Source organism: Gracilinanus agilis, chromosome 3, assembly GCF_016433145.1.
Source record: "Gracilinanus agilis isolate LMUSP501 chromosome 3, AgileGrace, whole genome shotgun sequence".
Taxonomy (NCBI): Eukaryota; Metazoa; Chordata; class Mammalia; order Didelphimorphia; family Didelphidae; genus Gracilinanus; species Gracilinanus agilis.
In genome coordinates, this window is record NC_058132.1 from 522,937,100 (window position 1) to 522,959,195 (window position 22,096).

General features: G+C 33.1%; 1 protein-coding gene across 2 annotated transcripts in view; it reads left to right on the forward strand.

Moving 5' to 3' along the window:
- NALCN (sodium leak channel, non-selective) overlaps positions 1 to 22,096 on the forward strand; it is a 483,341-nt gene that overhangs the window by 222,090 nt on the left and 239,155 nt on the right. For both annotated transcript variants that reach the window (XM_044667195.1, XM_044667196.1), the window contains one exon: positions 12,925 to 13,056. In XM_044667195.1, the coding sequence (XP_044523130.1) occupies positions 12,925 to 13,056 (132 nt within the window). The remainder of the gene's footprint in view (positions 1 to 12,924; positions 13,057 to 22,096) is intronic.

The window sequence follows — 22,096 nt, forward strand, 5'->3', positions numbered from 1 at the left end:
CCAAAACATTTATTAAATATCTACTACATGAAGCTACCATTTTGCATGCTAAGGATGCTAATATAATAAATAGCACAGCCCATTTTTACAGTCTAGTAGAAGAGTGGAATAGACACAGATAATGATTTTTAAAAATTAGAATGTGATTGATTTAGAAGAAAGAAAGGTAATTTGCAAATATATTAGAAGAAGTAGTCAGAAGGGTAAACCTATGAAAACATAGTTCCAAAGGAAGAGAGAATTCCAATGAGTGGATGGCCAGCTATATCAAAAGAAAGACAGACAGACAAGCAAAAAAAGAAAGATTATGAAGATGTGTAAAAATGTAGCAATAAAATAAGTATTTCTCCAATCGATGTGAGAGAGAGAAAATAAAAACTAAGACAAATCATTGGATTTTGTGGTGAATTTTGAAGGAATAATTTCTATGCAGCAATTAAGGTAGAATTCAAGTAGTATAGAGTGCATTATAAAGTGAATAGTAATGAATCAGTAGATGAAATAGGAAAGGATCAATGAAAGAAAAAGTAAAGAATAAAAAGAAATATGGATGGAGTGAAGAGAGGAAGGGAAAGTGGGAAGCTGATAAGGAGGCAAAAGAAACCAACACATTTTTGAAGGCCAAGAAAGATGTTAAAAAGAGAGTCCTTCCAACACCGTAAAAGGAGCATATGGAGCCCAAATGCAAATTGAAACATGTCATTCTTACCTTTATTTCATCAATGAATTTTTCTCTGTTGTAAGCGATGCTTGTCTTCCTTTACAGTATGATGAATGTGTAAATATATATTATATTACACTATATGTACAACCTATATCATATTACCTGTCTTCTTAGGGAAGGGAGAAAATTGGGAGAGGAGAGACCATGGTTTGCAAAATAGAAAACAAATATTAAGAAATTGTATTAACATGAAATCTGAGAAAAATGAATATTTATTATGATATTAAAAAGAGAAAGATTAGCACTAACTTGACTGGACTGGAAACTCAAAAATAAGCTTGGTAAAATAATGGTCCCCATGCACTCCCCTTACCACAAAAAGCATTAACTTCCTTGGAAGTTATGTGAGATTTCAAACCTCAGGGCTCATATTCAATCTATTTAAAAATAATAACATGGTATTCTATATCATCAGGTATCCACTTCTATAAGCAAGAGTATCTGATCAAGAATACTAAAGGAAGTATTGTGCTACAGAATTGAAACAACTTATTTTAGAGTTGGAATATCTGGGTTCCAATACCATCTCTGATGCTTGGTATCTATGTGACTTAGGACAAATCACTTCACTTCCCTCAATCTCACGTCCCTCTATAAATTAATGAAAGTGGAATAGGTTAATCCAATGTGTATTTTAGTCATAAATCTTTGATATTAAGTCTTTAGCTACTGTCTTTTCAGCAGAAAGAACAAACTCTCACCTGAATAGTTGGAAAATATTTATTAAGCTATGACTGTTTTACCACATACTATAATGAACACAAAGATAAAAACAATCCTTGCTTTCAATGCAATGTACTCATCTTTTAATAGAAGACAGCAAGTAAACAACAAGGTACATATAAAATATATACAGAGTAAAGCTTACATAATTTCAGAAGGAAAGATAATAGCAGCCTTAGGGACCAGGAATGGTATCCTATTGAGTGTGGAATCTGAGTAGAGTAATGAAGGAAGACCTGTACACTAAGAGGTGGAGGTTAGAAGAGAGAAGATGCTAGGAAGGGAGGATAGCCTATGGAAAGAAGCAGAGATGGAAGATGGGAGTGTTGTATGTGAGGAAAAACAAATCGATTTAGTATAGTTCAATTGTAAAGTGTGTGATGAGTAAAATTTAAGGAAATTGCAAAAGTAACAGAACCAGGTTATGAAAATGTTTAAATGCCAAAGAGAAGAGTTTATATTAAATCTTTAGGGTATTAGGGATCCACTTTATTGAGGACGAATGGCCAAAACTTTGCTCTGGAAAAATCACAATGGCATCTGAGGGGAAACAAGGTGCAAATAGGGAGAGACTTGAGACATAAGAAGTTTAATCAGACTATAATAAGGGCTTAAACCAAGGTGGTGACCAAATGAATGAAGAGTAGGAAGAAATATTGGAAAGGCAAAAAGAGGATTTAGCAACACAATGGAAGTGTAGAATGAATGAGAGTGATGTTTAAAGAATGGCAGGGAGGTTGGGAGCCTGAAGAGATAATAATAATAGTTTATTCCTTTATTATGGAATGCTCTTTAGTTACAAAGTACTTCACAAAGATGACTTGCTATTGAACCTCTAGTCTAAACAATTCTGCAAAGATAGGAAATACCTATGTCAAGGTCAGAGATAGAGAGCTTTTAAATCTAATATTAGGCATCTTGAGCCCTCCTTGTTCCTACTTGGTTACTTGAGTAATATTTGCCTTCTAACTCCATTGAATATCTCCTGTGATGTTGGTTCTGTTCTCAGCAGTGCAGAAAAAAAGTTAATTTTTATCAGGAATTTTAAAGTCATTATTTTATTGGAATGAAGCAATGAAGAACTAAAATTAACTTTTTTTATAATATGCACATATTTTGCAAAATTATATATAGTTTTGTTAACTCTTGCCTTACATGTTAGTTTAATAGTTTATAGAGAAGATAGGTTTGTTTTGTTTTTTTTTTAAACCCTTAGCTTCTGTGTATTGGCTCCTAGGTGGAAGAGTGGTAAGGGTGGGCAGACAAGATAGGTTTTGAGAATTTCATCTTATTGAACTTTTTATCAAATCTCTTTAGGCTCAATCCTAGCAAATGAAATTTTTGGTGGATAGATAAATATTCTTTATTCATCTAACATATTTGGAAAAGTCATGTTTTTATTATTTCTTTTTCAAAAAAATAGTGCGCTGTGTGTAATTCCTGAAGTCTAATACTTTATATCTTCATTCCTCTGAAACCATAATCCTAGCTTTGTTTGATATTCTGATTATGAGAGCCCTTGTGAACATAAATATATTTATTTTAAAAGGGATTTTTTGTTGCAGTTATGTAATTTTTTCTCTGTAGATAACTTCCAGTGGAAAAATTTCCTCTCCTTAGAAGGAGTAGATTGAGAGCAACAATTCATCTACAGCTAAATATTCAAGAATTATCTTCGGCACTAGGAAATTAGTTGATTTGACAGGCAGACAGCAAGCATCTAAAAAGGTTCCTTTTTTACAAGCACTATGCCAATTACTGATGATCAGAGTAAAAGTAAAAAGAAAGTATCTTCCCTCAGGGAGCTCACATTAGAAGAGGGAAAGATGATATACAAAAACAAAAGTGGATGGGGGAAGAGAAGGTCCTCACAAAGGAACATGGTAACAAAGCCTGTTGGGGAGAAGCATAGCCAGGAGGGAAATGAATGCTGGCTAGCCTAGGACTTTTCTCAAAATTGACACCCTGAAAAAAAACTCATCAGTGGAAGAAGGGGACTGGAATACACATGGTGGAGGAATATTCCATTTGGTGCAAACACCAAAGTTCAAGAGTAGAAGGCAGCTGAGTCATGGTGGCAAAATCCATGGCTGCAAAATGGGCATTTATCAGAAGCAAAATCTCAGCCCAGATCTTTCTGACTCCTATTCTGGTCCAGTAACCACCATGCCATAATATCTTTTGAGGGGAAATTGCCAGAAAGATTTAATAGAATTGCCTTCCCAAGCAATATTTGAATTTTATAATTATTTATAATTATTATGTATACACTCTCAAGAAATTAACATTAGTCTACTAATGATATAATTGATTGAGAGATTCATCTGTTGATTCTTCATAGGGTATTATATTTAGTTACCATATATATCTACTATAATTAGTAGATGTAGAATTATGTCATGAACAATAAGGGATTATAATTTAGCCATTCCCTTTCATGATATTCCTGAAGAGTTAAAAAGAAGAGGACATTTTCCACCTTGGTTGTTTTGCAACCAAAGTTGTCAAATTAAATACTCTCTGTTGAGTACTCTGTCTGAGTTAATTTATTCACCTATTTAAAAGAGGGAATGTTAAAGAAAGACACAACATACAAAGAACATGATATTGGGCAGTATTGTATAGCAGAAGAGCACTGGGATCTGGAAAAGGAAACTCCAGGTTTGAATCAAGAACTTCCAACTTGCCTTGACTCTCTGGGCCTCTTCATCTCTGAAATTAGAAGATTACACTAGATAGCCTCTAACCTCCCTTCTAGGTCCAAGTATATGACTATATGGCAGCCTGGGGATGAATATGGTCGAGAAGGTCAAAAAAAGCTAAATAGAGGTGCCTCCTCTTGTAACCATCTCTTCTAAGGCATCCAAGTCTGCTTGTAGATCTCCTAAGGATGCCTTCTTTACTGTTAATCATATAGAAAAGTCTTAATATCAGAATCTCTTTATAATATGAATCTGAATTAACCAATATTTAGTCAGCACCTACTATGTACTAGGCTCTCTGTTAGACTCTGGAGATTACAAAGGCAAAGGATAAGCCAATCAATGCCCTCATTCCATATTCCACTTTGGGGTTAGTTGCATGGGTGTATATTTGTGTGTGCCTGCGTATGTGTGTGTGTGTCAGCCAGTCCATCAACAAACAATTAAGCATTTACTACTGCCAGGGCTCTACAGGGCACTACAACGAAAAGAGTGCTGGCCCTTTAGTCAAGAGCACCTGAGTTCAAATTTAGTCGCAGACATTTGCTAGCTAGATGATCCTGGGCAAGTCACTTAACTCTGTTTGCCTCAGTTTCCTTATCTGTGAAATGATCTAGAGAAGGAAATGGTAGACTATTCCAATATATTTGCCAAGAAAACTCAAAATGGAGTCATGAAGAGTTGAACACAATCAAAAAATGCCTGATCAAGTATCATGCACTTCACTAAGGACCCTAGAGATACACAGAAAGGCAATAAACATTCCCAGCCCTCTGGGAGCTCACATTCTAATGGAGGTCAAAACATGTAGAAAATTAAGTATATATAAGATATAAGTACTGAGAAGGTAGGAGAGGATCTCAGAGGAAAGGCATGAGCAGAGAAGGAGGAAAGGGGGAGACCAAGAAAGACCTTTTGCAAAAAGTAACTTTTGAGTTGCTTCTTGAAGGAAGCCAGTAGACAAGGGTGAAGAATGACAGCTTTACAGGCAGGAGGAATAACCATAGAAAAATCACACACTGGGAAGGACAGGATGCTGTTAAAGGATTAGCAAAATGGCCAGCGTCCCAGGGACTTTCTTGGAAGGTGTGGAGGGGAATAAAGTGTAAAAAACATTGGATAGAAGGAAGAGGCCAGATTGTAAAGGGATATAAGAGCAAAATAGAGGATTTCATAATTGATCCCAGAAATAATAGGGAGCTACTGAAATTTTAGGGTCTGGAAGGTTAGGTGATCAAATCACTTTGGCAGTAAAGTAATGGTGAAGTGGAGGGAAGTTTAAGTAATTCCAATCAGTAAAGCATTTTGGCTTTCTAATGAATGTGATGAGATTTGAACCTAGTTAGTAGCTGGGAGGGGGGGAGAAGGAGAAAGAGATGGATGTGAAAGATGTTTAGAAGAGGTTAAAAAAAGATGGGAAATGATTGAGTAAAACTTTGAGATAGGAATCAGTTATGACACCAAAGTTGCCTTTGGAATGAGCGGGTTCAATTGAACCAAAAAGTCAGATTAGAGTTTAGAATCTGACTTTCTCAAGGTGTTAGTCAAAGAAAAGAAAGAGAGATTCTCAACAAGAGTTAAAAAGAATGGTAGGGTCAAGTGAGAAGGTTTTTTTGATCATGGGGGAGACATCAGCATGGATATATAGTTGTCCCTCGCTATATTATGGTTCACTTATCACAGCTTCACTCTATTGTGGGTTTAAAATATATATATATATATATTGAATTCTATATTGTGGAATTTTCGCTATATTGTGGGGTTTTATTAAAATTACATAGGTTTAAGAGTATAGAAATGTTTAAGAGCATATGAAGTGTTAATGAGAGTTAATAATAATAAAATATTATTTTATAAATGTTTTATATATTTTTATAGAAATATATAAATATAAATAAATAATATATAAGTATATAAAAATTAAAAATTTATAAAAATAAAAAATAAGAGTTAATAATAATAAAATAATAAGGCTTATAGGAGAGCAGGAAAGTATATATATATATATGTATATATATATATAAAATAAATATAACGCCATTACTTTGCAGATTTTCACTTATTGTGGGGGTCTCTAGAATGTAACTCCTTTGATAGGTGAGGGATCACTGTAGTCAGCAGAGAAACAGTAAAAAGGAAGAGATTGAAGATAAGAGATTATGGGACAGACTGAGGGTGGAAATTGCAAAGAGACAAGTTTGGACTTGTAAAGAAAAAATTCCTAACAATTAGAGCTATATACTTTAGTAGAATAGACTGCTTTAGTAGGTAATGGGTTCACCTTCATTGAAGGTCTTCAAGCAACTGCTTCTTCTGTATTGTAGAAAAAATTAGTTTGGTATATTGTTGTTGTTCAGTTGTTTCAGTCGTTTCTGACTCTGAACTCATTTGGGGGACTTCTTGGCAAAGATATCGGTGATCTACATTAATATATATTCTAGAATGGTTTGCCATTTCCTTCTGCAGCTTATTTTACAGATGAGGAACTGAGGCAAATAGGATAAGTGATTTGCCTAGAGTCACACAGCTAGTAAGTATCTGAAGCCAGATTTGAATTCAGGAAAATAAGCTTTCTTGACTCCAGTCCCAGCACTCTATCTACCTAGCTGCCCCATTTTAGTATATGGTTGTAATAATTCCTAGGTTTTTTTAGAAGACACCTTTTAGGTTAAGTCTTTCTTTATTCCCTGGCTAATAATATCTCCCCCAAACCTTAAAATTGATTTTTATTTATTTTCCATTCAGCAAAAGTGTGTGAGGACCAGAACTTTTTCATATTTGTCTTTGAATCTCCAGTATCTTGCACAAGTCCTGGCATATTCTAATAGATATTCAAAAATAAATGTTGATTGCTGGAGGGAAAGTCACTGAGGTCTCATTCTAAGTCTCAAAAGTTGTGATAGATGAGTATCCACTGATAATAAGTATCCTCTAGGATATCCTCATTTTCTGAAGTATGACTTTTTCCATTTCATGAAGTATTTATAAGATCTTAGGATAGAAAGAAACCTTACTGATCATCTTCTGTAACCCATTTACTTTATACATTAGGAAACAGTATAGAGAGGTTAAGTATGGCCAATGTCATACAAGTAGTAATTGGGAGGGATGGAATTTAAAACCAAGTTTTCTTACTTTCCCCTGCACCAAACTTATGGCAATCAATCATTCAGTGAAAAGGCACTTATTTAGCCCTAGTGTATGCAACGCAGCACTATAAAAAATACTGTTTGTACATTGATGGAAAGGAAACAGCTCTTGGTCAAGAAAACCTTACATACTACTAGGAGAAAATAGTACATGCTCACAATGTAAATGCAAAACACATAAAAACTCGATTTCAGGGGATTATTAACAACTATGGGATCAGGAAATAATTCGTGTAGCACTTTGCAATAGAGCTTTGAAGGAATCTGGAAATTTCTGAAAGTCGGATATGAGGAAGGAGTGCATTCTAGGCATGGAGTGCAGCCATGAAAAAGAACAGACATGGGAATTGAGGGGAGAAATAGTCAGATAGTAAGAAATTCAGTAATCAATATTTTTTTCATATTACACTAAACATGTTTGATGAATGATTTTATTTAATTCATTCATTTTTGAGGGGATATCCATAGAATCCATTTAGTAGAAAGAACTTGCAGATTGCGCATAAGGTTTTTCATTATTATTGAGAATCAAAGAATCCTAGAGATCCTATGGAGGACTCTAAAGGTCATGTAACCTAGTATCCTACCTTGTAAAGGAATAGTTTCTAATATTCCTAACAGATGCTATAGTTTTGAAAGAATCTATCCAGTTATAATTTTCTATGTAGAGCTTTAATATATGCTATCTCTTATGGCCAAGTGTCAATTCTGTATTTGGGTCAGTGTCATAGCCCAAATGTATTCAGATCTGTTTAAAAATAAAGAAGATAAAAAAAAGATGCATAAATCCAAAACATCAGAGCACTTCAGAGGAATACTGAATGTGTTTATAAGAGGTCAGACCTATGAGATATAAAGGACACTTCACAGCACTATCTAGTAATGGAATTTTTGGAACTTCAAAGTATTTGTTATTTTGTGGCTCAGTGACTCAACTTTAAAAGTTTGCGTGGCTGTCTTTTTGGTCAGTGCAAAATAATAAGAAAAGAAGCCCAACATGGAACTTATCTGTTTAGGTTTGTCTTAGAAGCTTATTTAGCAAACTGGACATGATGGAAGCCATTCGATGTTTAAAAGATTTGAGCTCTTTTTTAAAAGTCATTCATTCATTAGCATGCCTTTTAAGACATAGTCTGTAATTTCAAGAATTGAGTCCAGGTACTGCATATGTTTTTAGGTATGGCTGATGGGATTTTAAAAATTGTTTTTTTTGTGTGTTTTTTTTTTAAAAACTTTAGGTCTCTGAATACTTTAAATTTGTTACTTTGGACAAGGCAGTTGAGTAGGTGATTATAGTGTATCAAAATCCATTGTGTGAGATTATTTTAATGACTCTCTATCAGCCAAGAAATGTAGACACTCGGACAAAAAACAACATAATTATAATGACAGCATGAAAGTAGAGTAGTGACACCCAGAAAACCAAACTAAAAATGCTCTTGACAGTCGTGGCTAGAAGCTTTGTTTGGACCTTTAAGTAATAACTGTTTATTTAAAGGAAACTTCCTCAAGCAAGGGAAGAAAAATGAAAACGCGAAGTTCTTTGTTTGGGACATGAAATGAAGATTTCTTAAATGCTAATAGAATATTATGCTAAGAAAGTATAGAAAATGAACAGTACTGTAGTTATACATTTTGACTTGTCTCATCAAGGATAAAAGACCTTATGACCATAAAACTCAGAATGAAAATTAAAAAAACAAAACTTGCCTGTTGAGTTAATGATTCAATACTCTAGTTTCCTTTAAGTCACTATGATATACAGTGGCAGACATTAACAGATAAAAATGAAGTTTGAATTTCATGTATAATATCAATGGATTTATCCACATTTGTAAATCATTCTCTGAAACCTTGTCATTTTAAGTGTTTTCATTTTTGTTTTTGATTTTTTTTAATTGATTTGGTTGTCAGTAGAAGTCCTGAGTCCTCATTTGTTGCTTGATCATTTCAGTTGCATCTGATTCTTCAAGACATTTGGAGTTTTCTTGGCAATGAGCCTAGAGTGTTTTTCCATTTCCTTCTCCAGCTCATTTTGCAGATGAGGAAACTGAGTCAAGCAGGATTAAATGACTTTCCCCGGGCCACACAGCTAGAAATATCTGAGTTCATATTTGAACTCAGGTCTTCCTGACTCTACACCTGGCATTCTATCCACTGCACCAGTTAACTGCCTATAAGTCTTTACTATTGTTCAGCAATCTTTTTATCACTTGTTGACTCCCTGTTGAATTCTTGCAAGGACTGTCTCAAAATCTTTCCTTTTTATTCAAGAAATCAACTCTATTCTTTCTCCTCTTAAAGAATTCTTAAAAAAAATTCACCTACTTTGCTGAGAAAAAAACAAAAACCAAAAACATCCACATGACCTTCCATATTACAACACATTTTAATTAGCCTCTCTTCCTTGAAGTGCTTCCTTAACCCATGGATCCATGACACTCTCATGCCTTGGTTCATATCCTACATTTAACAAGTCATTTGGTTCCATTTTCTGACTCTAGTTCTACCTTATGAGTCCTCAAAATGGGTATTTCCTAGGGCCCTAGTCTCAAATTCCTTCAATTGTTTTTCTAAATGTTATTTTTTTAGTGATCTCAAAAACTCGCATATTTTTATTTCTCCTCTCTGTTGCCTACCAATTAAATTTCACATTATTTAGTCTAATGGCCAATATAACATCATACTTTCCCACAAACTATAATATGCCTTAATATGTGCCCTCAAATTCTATGTAAACAGGTCTATTCATTCTTGAAAAGCATCTTACATTGCCTCAAGTTTTCTTTTTTGTTTCTCATGTTCTCTTTGTTGTTCACACCTCACATTTAAAACTGAAAATGAATTATCTAGAAATTTTATGATAAATACCCTAAAGTATTTGTAATATACAAACTTGTATCATCGTTTTTATAAACTTCTTTCTTTTACAATGTGGAGCAGTTGAACAAAAATGTTTTCTTCGAAGTCAGATCACTTGGGTTTAAACTCGACTGCTACTGCTTATTACCTGTATGACTAATGAACATTTTTTTAACTTTCTGGGGCTTAGTTTACTCATCTCTAAAATAAGAGAGTTAGAATAGATGGAATTCACCATCTATTTTCTTTATTTATATATGTATCATATATATATATATATATATACACACATAATCTTTCCAGTTGTAAATCTATTCTTCTCTCTATTCCTGATAAGAATATTAACCCCAAGTGATAGGAAATCTGTCTTCACATTTATATACATCTTTTCAATGCCTCATATATAGATATGAAGCAGTCAATGAATATTTGTTAAATAAATTAATGAACTGCAAAATAAAGTGATTCATAAATGAGATAATATCAAGGGGAAAGAATACCAAATCAAAAGCACTATTCAGAGGAAGTAGTAGAGATATAGTAAACAGGAATCAAGGTCAGGAAAACAGAAGACTGGACTATAATCTTCCAGTTGAGAAAGCAGCATGAAATAGTGAAAGAATAGTGGCTCTGGAGTAAGAGAACTTGCCTTCAAAACCTTAGATTCCTTGACTTTGTGACCTTTGGCAAGTCACTTAACTGGACTTTTTGGGTATCTTTTTTTCATCTGTAAAATTAAAGGGTTGAGCTACATGGACTCTGCAACCAGGCCTCTGAGGCAGAATCATATGTAATAGGGAAGATGACTTTAGAAATAATTCACTAAGCTCATGGGTAAGAACCAAGATTAAATACGAAAATCACCACTAAAAGGGTGGCAGAGCCATTTTAAATACCTACTTCTACTTTAAGTATTTCTACTTCCACTCAATTATAACTTATGGTTTAATCTATACTCATTTAGCTGAAGGTTCATGACATCTATAAAAAAACTATTTTTAAAGAATAGGTTAAAAAGTGATATGTTATAAAATATAATTATTTATATCTTATATAATATATATTGTAAATATATTATAAAATAATTATAAAAATAAAAGGACTAGGTTAAAAATATTAAGGTCTGATAATATAAATGTTCTCTGCCACTCAGGAAGCATTGGGCCCAATTGCCATGACAACCATTCTGTTTTCATTTGCCAGTCAGAAAAGGGTGATTTTAGAAGGATCTTTAGGTGTAAATTGCCTTCTTAAAACTGCATCAAAACCTAGGAAGAGACAAAGTAGTTTTCAGTCTCTTCCTATTTGCTAAAAGTTTTTAGTACTTATTTGTAGTTAAAAAAAAGTTAAATGTACTTCTTCCTTTTCTTAAGTTCATGGCATAAGCACCTCTTATTCTTTGGTACCAAGTCTCAGATGATTTCTCTGCTTAGGATGGAGTGCATAAGGCAGATAAACAAAATCTAGTTAAGTATCTACTCTAGAACAAAAAGAACTTTGGAGATTAGGGAAGTGTAACATGGAATCAAACACTTGATGGAAAGTTTCCATTTAATTATGCCTTTCATATCAAAAAGCATTATTCACCATTGACATTAATATCTATTTCAACAAGTAATTATTAAATGTCTTCTGAGTATAATTTCACTAAATGATGAGAATCAAAAGAAAAATTAATGGCCCTTTTCCTAATGGAATATGCATTCTGATAGAGAAATAAAACATGGAATACAGATAAAATATGTATATAATAATTGGAAGTGGAGAAAGTGAAAGCTAAAAATTGAAGGGATTAAAAAAATATTTTGGTGGGATATGGCTTTGGACTGTAGCCTTGAATGAAGCTAGAGATTCTAAAATGGGAGATGAAGAGAGGGCATTCTGGAAGTGAGAAACATTGAATAGGCCAGTTGGGTTCAATATAAGGTGTGAGAAGGAGGGTAATGTGTAAGAAACCTGGAAAGGCAAGTTTAAATTGACTTGTGAAATTGTTTAAATGCCAAGTGGAGGTGTTTTTATTTTATCCTAGAGGAAATAAGATAACATTGAAATTTCTTAAAGAGAGGACCAAAATGGTGAAAGTTATCCCTAAGGAATATTGTTTTAGTAGTTGTGGAGGATAAATGAGAAAGGAAAGATTAGAAACTAGAAGTCCATTTAGAAGGCTAATCAAGCAAAAAATGATGGGAGCCTGGACTGTGGTGGTAGAGACATGCAAGTATAATAGACAGGGAGTGAAAACTGATTATATATGGAGAATGAAAAAGAATGAAATCAAAGAGATGATGTCACTGTTATGAATCAGAGTGACTTTCAAGAAATGATGATATTCCAACAGAAATAAGGAAGTTTAAAAGAGAAATGAGATTTTAGGAGAAGAAAATGAGTTGTTTGAATATGCTGAGTTTAATTTGCTTATAGGTTGCCCATTTGGAAATGGTCAAGAGGCTCGTGGTGAAGCAAGACTAGAGCTGAATATATACCTCTGAAGTCATAGTGTTAATAATCATAGAATCTTTATTTGTCAGGGGCTACAGAGATCATCTAGTCCAACCTGTTCCCGAGAAGTAGTTTTCTTTGTAGTATTCTCAACAAGTGATATTTTGGCCTCTGCTTAAAGACCTTTCATGATTGGAAATCCATTAGGAGCTTATAACATGAAAATGATATATGTTCATTTATTCACTGAAGAAAAAGTTATTCTAACAGGAAATGAAAATGATCTCTAACTTTGGCATATTTTTGATTGTTTCTTACTCTTCAGAAAATGATGAGGTCATCAGTTTTTCATATGTTTATCCTGAGCATGGTGACTGTAGATGTCATTGTTGCTGCTAGCAACTATTATAAAGGAGAGAATTTCAGAAGACAATATGATGAGTTCTACCTGGCAGAGGTAAGCATACTGGCTGTGACATCTAGATTGTTTTTTCAGGAATGAAAATGAATTCCGAGGGCAATTTCCATTATAATACCTCAATGCACTGGCTACAAAATTGATCATTTCCCTTGAGGAAACTGATCCTTGGCCAATGGATTCTTTTATTTGGAAAAAAAAAATGAGAATTGTTTGTCTTTGACTTAATGCATCTAAATCAACTAAAACTCAGTGTTCCACTCACAGTATATAATATTTGCTCTGAATCTAAAAAAAGATTACTACTGCCAATATACCTGAGTGCTTTGTCCAATGGCATGAGTCTAGTTCCTATTTGTCCCCCAAACAAAATGCATCTTTCACCCCAAAGCACTTCTCTATGACATCTAGTCCCAGAAAATGGCCTTAATTGTCATTCTCTCACCTAGATATTACAACAGCCTCCCTAACTGTGAAGTCTCTGTGACTCAGATCTCTTATTCCAGTTCATTCTATACCCTGCTGTCACACACATTGTCCTAAATACAGATCTTATCACATTACCCCCTTACTCAAGCAACTCCATTGGTTTCTTATTGATTCCAGGGTAAACTCCTTTGGCATAGCCTTTAAAGTTCTTTTAAAAATCTGGTCCAAATCTGCCTTTCTAGGTTTACTGGAAATTATTCCTTGCTCTACACTATGTATTCCAGCCATACTGGCCTTCTCTCTATTCTATACACATATGACATTCTATTTCCTGTCTCCATGGCTTTGCACTGGTCATTCTTCATACCTTTAATGAACACCTGTCTTACCTCTACCTCAAAGAGTGCTTCTTTTCCTTTATAACACAGCTCAAGTACCACCTTTGGCACAAATACTTTCCTGATTCCTCCAACTATCAGTACCCTCCTTCCAAAATACCTTATATTCAACAACCTTGTTCGTATTTGTATTGCTTCACCTTACATTTATGTGATATATTTATATATGTACTTGATGTTTGCTTCATTAGAATGTAAGTTCTTTGTAAGCAGGAATTGTTATTACTGATATTTTGTATTCAGTACCTAATACAGTGTCTAATAATAGATGCTTAGTAATTGTTTATTAGATTTTGGACCAAGGTCATCCTTCTGAGTTATGATAACAAGCTCATCTCAGCTAACCAGGAACGCTTCTGGTTTATGTAGGATTTATTTCATGCTTTTTTTGTGTGAACAGATTATACATTTTTACCATTGAGTTAACCATAACTCCTCCCATCGCTCTTTGAGCAAAGGGATGATTACAAGTTCATTAGGTAACTTCCATGCCATTTCCAGCATCATTTCTTCATGTAACCCATGCTGCTGCATTCCAAGTTTGTGATATAATTACTAATCTGTAAAGCACTGCTCAGAATGTTATGAAAACCTCAATTTTCTATAACAACAGAACATAGCTTCTATACCTTATTTCATACTCTATATTTAGTACAATCACTAATTTACTGAATAATAGTATCATACTGAATAATTAATCAGTCATTAATTAGTCACTGGGGTATGGATATATGTATATATACATATATATTTATATACTTTTAAAATATGATTTTATGGGTCTTTTTCTGAATGAAGAATTTTCCAGTAATCTTTGTTACACATCATTGGAAAACAACTTTTACTTACAAAATTTTAATTTATGGACTCTTCCTTTAAATAGTTATGTTCCACAATTATATAGCACTTTAACACATATGAAATAATTTCCTTACAACAGAGCCGTGAGTAGGTAATGAAAGTATTATCCCAATTTTATAAGTGACATAACTAATAATTAGTGACTTAAGCAAATTCCAGCAACTAAAATATGTCAGAGCAGAGAAAGCCAAGTCTGTGAACCACCACATTTCTGCTGTTTCATTTTGTCATGTGTTTCCTACAATAGAGTATACTTTTTGAATATATTCCATTTTTAAATTTCCAGTGTTTGAAATTATTTTTTTCTTAATCTAAGCTCTGATCTCATTAATTTATTGCACTCATGGGGATAGAATTCCCTCTGCCAATGCAGATAAATGCCATTTCTGTTATTTAGAGTTGTAGAGAAGTTGTTTTGGTTAACAAGAGGTTAAGTGATTAGCATAGATTCATAGATCCAGTTTGTGTCAGTGGCAAAACTTGAACCCCTATGTTCCTCACAACCAAGGTCAGCTCCCCATCTAATGCATAATGCAGGTTTCAGATGAAAACATAAATTTTTAAAATTAGATACATTTTAAATTAATTATTTACATTATAAAGATATTTTACTTCCAAAATATAATTTGTTTCAGCACTTTTCAATCTTGGTGCATTCAGGTTTGATTATAGAAATAAAAATTTGCACAATTCTTCAGGAAAACATAAATTTAATAAAGTAACGTATACCTGTAGGAAATAGATACCCATGTGAATGTCAATTCATGGTTAATACGTCACTTTTTAATTCCTTCTTAGAAGCCTTTCCTTATTGTTCAAGTTCTCTCTGACAATATGTAAAAAAGCTGTCAGCCAGCCTTCCTGAATGAAGGTAGTTTCCTGAAACTAAATGTCATTGATAATGAACTTAACTGGAAAAGAGCTTCTGCAGGAAAGATGGTGGAGCTACCAAATTGCTTATTTCCCATTAAATTTCCTATCAGTGTAACTAATATATCCATATAGTGTAAAAATCTCCTGACTTCTCTGAAAGTTCCTTTCAAATTGCCCTATTTTCAATTGATGTCAGTATCAATCTTTTATGTCTTACAGCATTGAGAGTAGTGAAAAACACTCTTATGACAGTTTCTCAGATTTTAGGTTCTCAGGTTTTAATATATTTGTCAATACAAAATAATGCCTAAAAATAATTTAATGAAATCGATTTCAAAGGAATTTTACTATTTTGTTTTCATCACCAGGGTTCTACTCTTTTTGTTATACCTTTCCTACAGTAGCATGTATTTTGTGAGGGTATCCCATTTAAAAAAACAACAATGTGGGGGCAGCTAGGTAGCTCTGAATTGAGAGCCAGGCCTAGAGACAGGAGGTCCTAGGTTCAAATCTGGCCTCAGACACTTCCCAGCTGTGTGACCCTGGGCAAGTCACTTGACCCCCATTGCCTAGCCTTTACCACTCTTCTGCCTTGGAGCCAATACACAGAATCAACTCCAAGACGGAAGGTAAGGGTTTAAAAAAATAACAACAACAATGAAAGTATTTTGTCTTTTAATTTGAGTTCTGATTTCATGAATTTATCGAACTCCTGGGGTTAGAATTCTTTCTATCAATATAGATAAATGCTGTTTATCTTAATTATAGTAAAGGGGAAGTTATTTTGGTCACCAAGAAGTTAAGTGAAACAGTTATAAATGGTTTTTTTTTTTTGCTTTCCTTTTCTGATAATGGAGAGTATCTAGCAATAATACAAATATAATATATGCTCTAAAATAAAGCTGAACTTGATTCTTTGCCCCAGGTATTTTTCTCATATTTAAAGTTATTCACTTGCAAGTTAAGAAAGAGGAAGAAGACTCTGAGAGTCAAGTCTAAGACTAGACCCCAGTCATGGTGCAGTAATCTTATTTTATGTAGCAGCTTTGACCCTTCCTATCACAGCACCAACTTGAGCAAAGGAGTGGGGAAACATCTACAGAATAACTTTCACAAAGACCCTGAACTAAAGCCATTCACTTTATTCTTTTGCATCTCCTCAGAGACTTGCTGATTCACTATTTGATATACATTTCATAATAAGCTTCATTATCTGCTTTCTCAGACCACAGTAGATTAGAAGCCAAGGACTGAAAATGAAAGTCCTCAGAATAAGTCAATCCTATCAGTTTCTCTTTGAAGCTGCTGTTATGTGTGTATAAAGTCTGAGGTTAATGCACCCAGCATTCCCAGCTGATGGCCTGATATCATTAACTATAAAGTAGATGTAGAATCGTTTCACCATATGATATGATAAAGGTAGTTTGCAACTGTGACCTTTAATCATCAGATTTAAGCATAGTATTCTTTAAATGAGTACAGGAAAGACCTAGAAAATTTGCTTACGGGAAATACATTGTTTCTGGACAATGCTAGATCAAATAAGACCTGTTTGACAATAAAATAGTAAAAAAGCTTTGAAATCCATTTCATTAGATGATTTTTAGACATTATTTTATATTGATAAATAAACAAGTTGGATGCAAAATATGAAACGTTATGTTAATACTTGAAAGTAGCATTTATTTTTGCTGGGAAGTAAAAGCACCTACATAACATTTTGAAATCCAACATTTCCTCTGCCAAAATAGTAGTATAATGAAATACATGAGATTCATATTCTTTTCAATTCATCCTCCATAAATTAATATTTGGCCACAAAAAACTATCTACAAAATTGACTTTTTATCACCAATTTTGAAATGAATCAAAATAAGTATTTTAAGTTAACTAGGAACTAATAGATTAGCAGCTGGAAAAATATTCATTTTACATATTCTATAAAATTGAGTCTTAAAAAAGGATATAAAATAATGGATCATTCCATGTTGAGAAAGATTATATAATTTATTTGAGACGGCTGTCTTTGAAACATCAGAGTAAATGGGTTATTACTGTAACTCTGACATGTTCCATGAATAATGTGGCCAACTGGGGAAGAAAAGAACAGAAAATGAATTGTGGTATAGTTTATACCACCATATATTTAAGGTACTATATAAATATCACTTATTAATTTAGATAATAAAATACTTCAAATTGTTACAGCTATTCTATTTTAAAATGAAATTAGATTCTTACAAAAACCTTTAATGAATTTTAGAGGATTGGAATATAAAAGTTATATCCACTTAAATAATCTTTGAATGGTGATTTATTTATTTATTTTCACATGTAGTTGTGAACTTAATACTTAAAAACCTTGACTTGCATCACCTTAAAATGAAACCCAGAGCAGAATTATGAAGAATGGACATTGGTCTTATAGAAGAATAATGATTTAAATTCAAAATTCTGAAGAAGGAACTTACATTATTACTTGAATCATGAGAGGTATATTTGCCTTACCTTCTACATTTCTATATCCACAAAGTACTGGGAAGCAAACCATTTTTATCAGTATTAGGAAATTGTTAATATTTTAAGTTAATTTTCAATTTTAATTTTAATGTTTGACTAGAAAAATTCCAAGGGAATTGTAGTGGTTCACATTGTGGCTAGAACTGTTTGAATATTACATAAGAATACTTAAGTAAATATGGGACACTAAGAAATGTTAGTGTTTTCTAGCACCATTAAAAGTCCATTTAATTTTAAACAACCCACATAATGATTTTTTAAAAATATTTGCCTTTTATCTTATAATTGACCCTAAATATTGGTTCCAGGGCAGAAGAGTGGTAAGGGCTATGCAAGTGAGGCTAAATGGCTTGCCTAAGGTTACACAGCTAGAAAGTGTCTCATGTCTGATTTGGACCCAGGGCCCCTTGTCTCCAGTCCTGGCTCTTTCTCTATCCACTGAGGCACCTAACAGCTCTAGTAGTATCATTTTAATCCTCTGAAACAGATATTTCACTTAATGGAAGTTATATACTTAACCTATCATTAATGATTATTCATTTGTTTTATTTAATATTGAGATAATTATTTTTCTTTAAATAGGAGTAATAATAACCTATATTTATAGCACTTGAGTTTTACAATGAGCTTTTCCTCATTACAACCACGTGAAGTAGACTATATGAGTATTACTACCCCTTTTTACAAAGGGGAAATTATGGGTCAGAGGGTTAAATGATCATCAGAAAATATCATAATAAAATATTTAATTCCCCAAACACTAAACACTAACCAGTGCACAACTATGGCACCATTATATGGCACAAAAGGATTTATGTATCTGTATATGTATTTTAAAAAGAAAAGAACATTAACAAGTAGGGGCACAGGAAGGTCTTTTGTAGGAGGTGGCACATGACCTACATCATAGAGAAAGGCATTCTAAGAGGAAAAGGTGAAGAGTGAGTATGGAGGACAGTTTGAGAGCAAAGACATGCAAGGAGAAGATAAAAGCCATCAGGTCAGGCAATAGAAGAAAGAAGACCAAAAGAGATGGAAAGAACAGGGCATGAAAGGAAATAATGAGAAATAAGCCTAGAAAGGTAATCTTGGTGACATTGTGAAGGGCTTCAAGATTGGAATACAGTCATTGAAGTATGAAGGATCAAAGATATTCTTTAAAAGGTTATAGCCTCTAATATTAAGGTTTCTGAAACAATATATTTATATAAACTTTTTAGACTCATACTTTTAAATAGAATCCTTGTAGGAGATATAATAATTCATATTCCCAGAGGCTTTTTTATATATTATCTAGTAAGAATAAAAAAAATCCTTCAGCCTACTAAAATCATACTGTAGTTAGGGTAAAAATGTTTCTATAAGTATTGAAATCAGACACTTTTTTTTTCAAATTGCGGCTTTTTTTTTCTTTGTTCTAATTCATTTAAAGTGAGAACTTGTTTCAGGAGTGAAAAAAAGAAAATAGTTGCCTGTGTCATCTAGATTATGAATAAGTAGAAAGCAGACACTTTTCATTATACATTCTTTTGTGTCTCATAGACTGTGTTGAAATAATTCATTGGTTTTGTTTTTAATCATATTTCAAATTCAGTTTTAAAATATGTATGTATATTTCTTAAAAATTACCAAAGCCAATCTGTTGTTTCAGAAAAATATTCAGATCCCACTTAGTTATGGTAGTTTTAGTCTTGCTTCCGATACTCAATAGCTGTGTGACTTTGAGCAAGCAGGTCACTAAATCTTCCTGAGCCTCAATTTCCTTACATTAAAAATTGGGATAATAATGTCTGTGATATTTGCCTCTCAGAGTTGTTTGAAAGCTCAAAGGAAATAATGTATGTCAAGAGCTTCACCAAGTTTAAAGAGCATTTAAAATAAAAGTCAAATATTATCATTTCAATTCAGATCAAACTTTTATTGTTTAATGATTTTTGTTTTAAAATGACATTAAAAGAGAATAGGAGGGGGCAGTTGGGTTGCTCAGTGGATTAAGAACCAGGCCTAGAGACGGGAGGTCTTAGGTTCAAATCTGGCCTCAGACACTTCCTAGCTGTGTGACCCTGGGCAAGTCACTTGACCCCCATTGCCTAGCCCTTACCACTCTTCTGCCTTGGAGCCAATACACATTATTGACTCCAAGACAGAAAGTAAGGGTTAAAAAAAAAAAAAAAGAATAGGAAACAGGATTGGCACATTATCTGCTAATGTATGTCTTAGAGAATTGCCTAAAACACTGAGGGAAGTTACCCAGGAAATATAGATCAGAGAAAGGGTATGAACCTAGATTTTCCTGAATAAAAAGCCAATTCTCTACCCATTATAACACACTTTTTAAGATTACAGAGTGTATAAATAGCCAACATCATTTTGCAGTATTGCAGAGCCCACATAATAATAAATTTGTTTCATTTAACTTTGAATGATAAATTGATAGTTGTATTGATTGACAGTTTGTTGCATCAGTTAAATTCAGTTTTTAGAAGTGTTTAAAATAAAATCTGTTTCTAAGTAATGAAAAATTTTGTTATATCTACCCAAAAGAACAGACTGCTTTTGGGAAGAAAAAAATAATTAAGTAGACTCCTGCTCACTAGGAATTGACATTATTTTAATAATGATTTAAATGCATAATTTTAATAACATGTGTCCAAAATACATTTTCCACTGAGAATATATTAATTTAAAAGATCATAATGAGATTTCAGAACTATATATAGAAAGGATATATGTTAAAAATTTTCACTGAATTTGATTTATTATATAAGCAGCCATGATATGTTGCTTTCTCTGATTTTTTTTCTAAGTGGGTGAAAGCTCATAAGAACACCTTTCTTATAAAACCATGCCAAATTGATAGCTTAGGTGAGAGCCAAAAGCTGCAATAGACTATTCATTTTTGCCTGTCATAGAAATTATGTGGTTTGCAAATAGTATTTACTCTTTTAGGAGACCTCAAGATATTTTTTGACCCTGGAATGGTTCATTCATTTTCCAAAGGCATCCAACTTCCTTTTATGAAAGAGTTTACATATGAAGAAATCTGGTCTTAATTCTATACACACCCAAATTGAAATGGCTAAATAACAGCAAAACAATCTGTTATTGAGAAATTAATTAAAATTAATTATGAAAAGTCATAATTTTCTTGGCAATATTAAAGGAAATTATTCTTTAGATGTATATCTCTCTACCAATTTTATTTGTTTTCATAATATCCCTCCATTAGAAGCTTCTTAATTCAAAAGTTAATTTCTGTATTTCCTCTTCGAATTTTTTTTTAATTTGGTGGTTAAAATAAGGTAACATAAGTTACTATTTTCTGTGTCTCAAACCTGATATACACATTTGAGTCTTATTAAGCACATGCAGTGATCAAATTGAGAGAAGTCATCCCATCTCATTTGAGTTTCACTCTTTGGCATTATCATTAGGTTTAATTAAGTTTTTTTTTCAGAAGCTTTAGTTAAAAGGTTTAATTTGACAGTTATGTAACTTAAATATCCAGATTATTCAGGCAGATTTATGGTTAGGCATGCTGAACTCAGAAAAGATCAGACTGTCCTAACATGAGAGGCAACCAATGAAATCCCAGGAAAAATGTGTGATGGAAAATGACTTTTGAGTCAGAGGACCAGGATTCAAGTTATCTGCTTTATTGCTTACTGCCTCTGAAGCCATTGTTAAGCCTTTAGGATTTATTTTTACTGATCAGTAAAATTATGGGATTGAATAGCTGAAATACTACTAAAGTTAGCACCTGAGATACCTTCCCCATCTAAATCTATGAGGGTATGATCTTCCATCTCCAAAGTCTTTTTTCTGATAACATGCCCAACTTGACTTTTTGGGAGTTGATACTTAAATGACTCTAGAATGATAAAAGGACCTTTCATCTTAAATTTTATGAAATTTTGTGAAAATTTCTGAATTAACTTCCTCATAAATTAGTGGCCCAACATGACACCCATATTTTTCCTTAAATTTGACAACAGAGG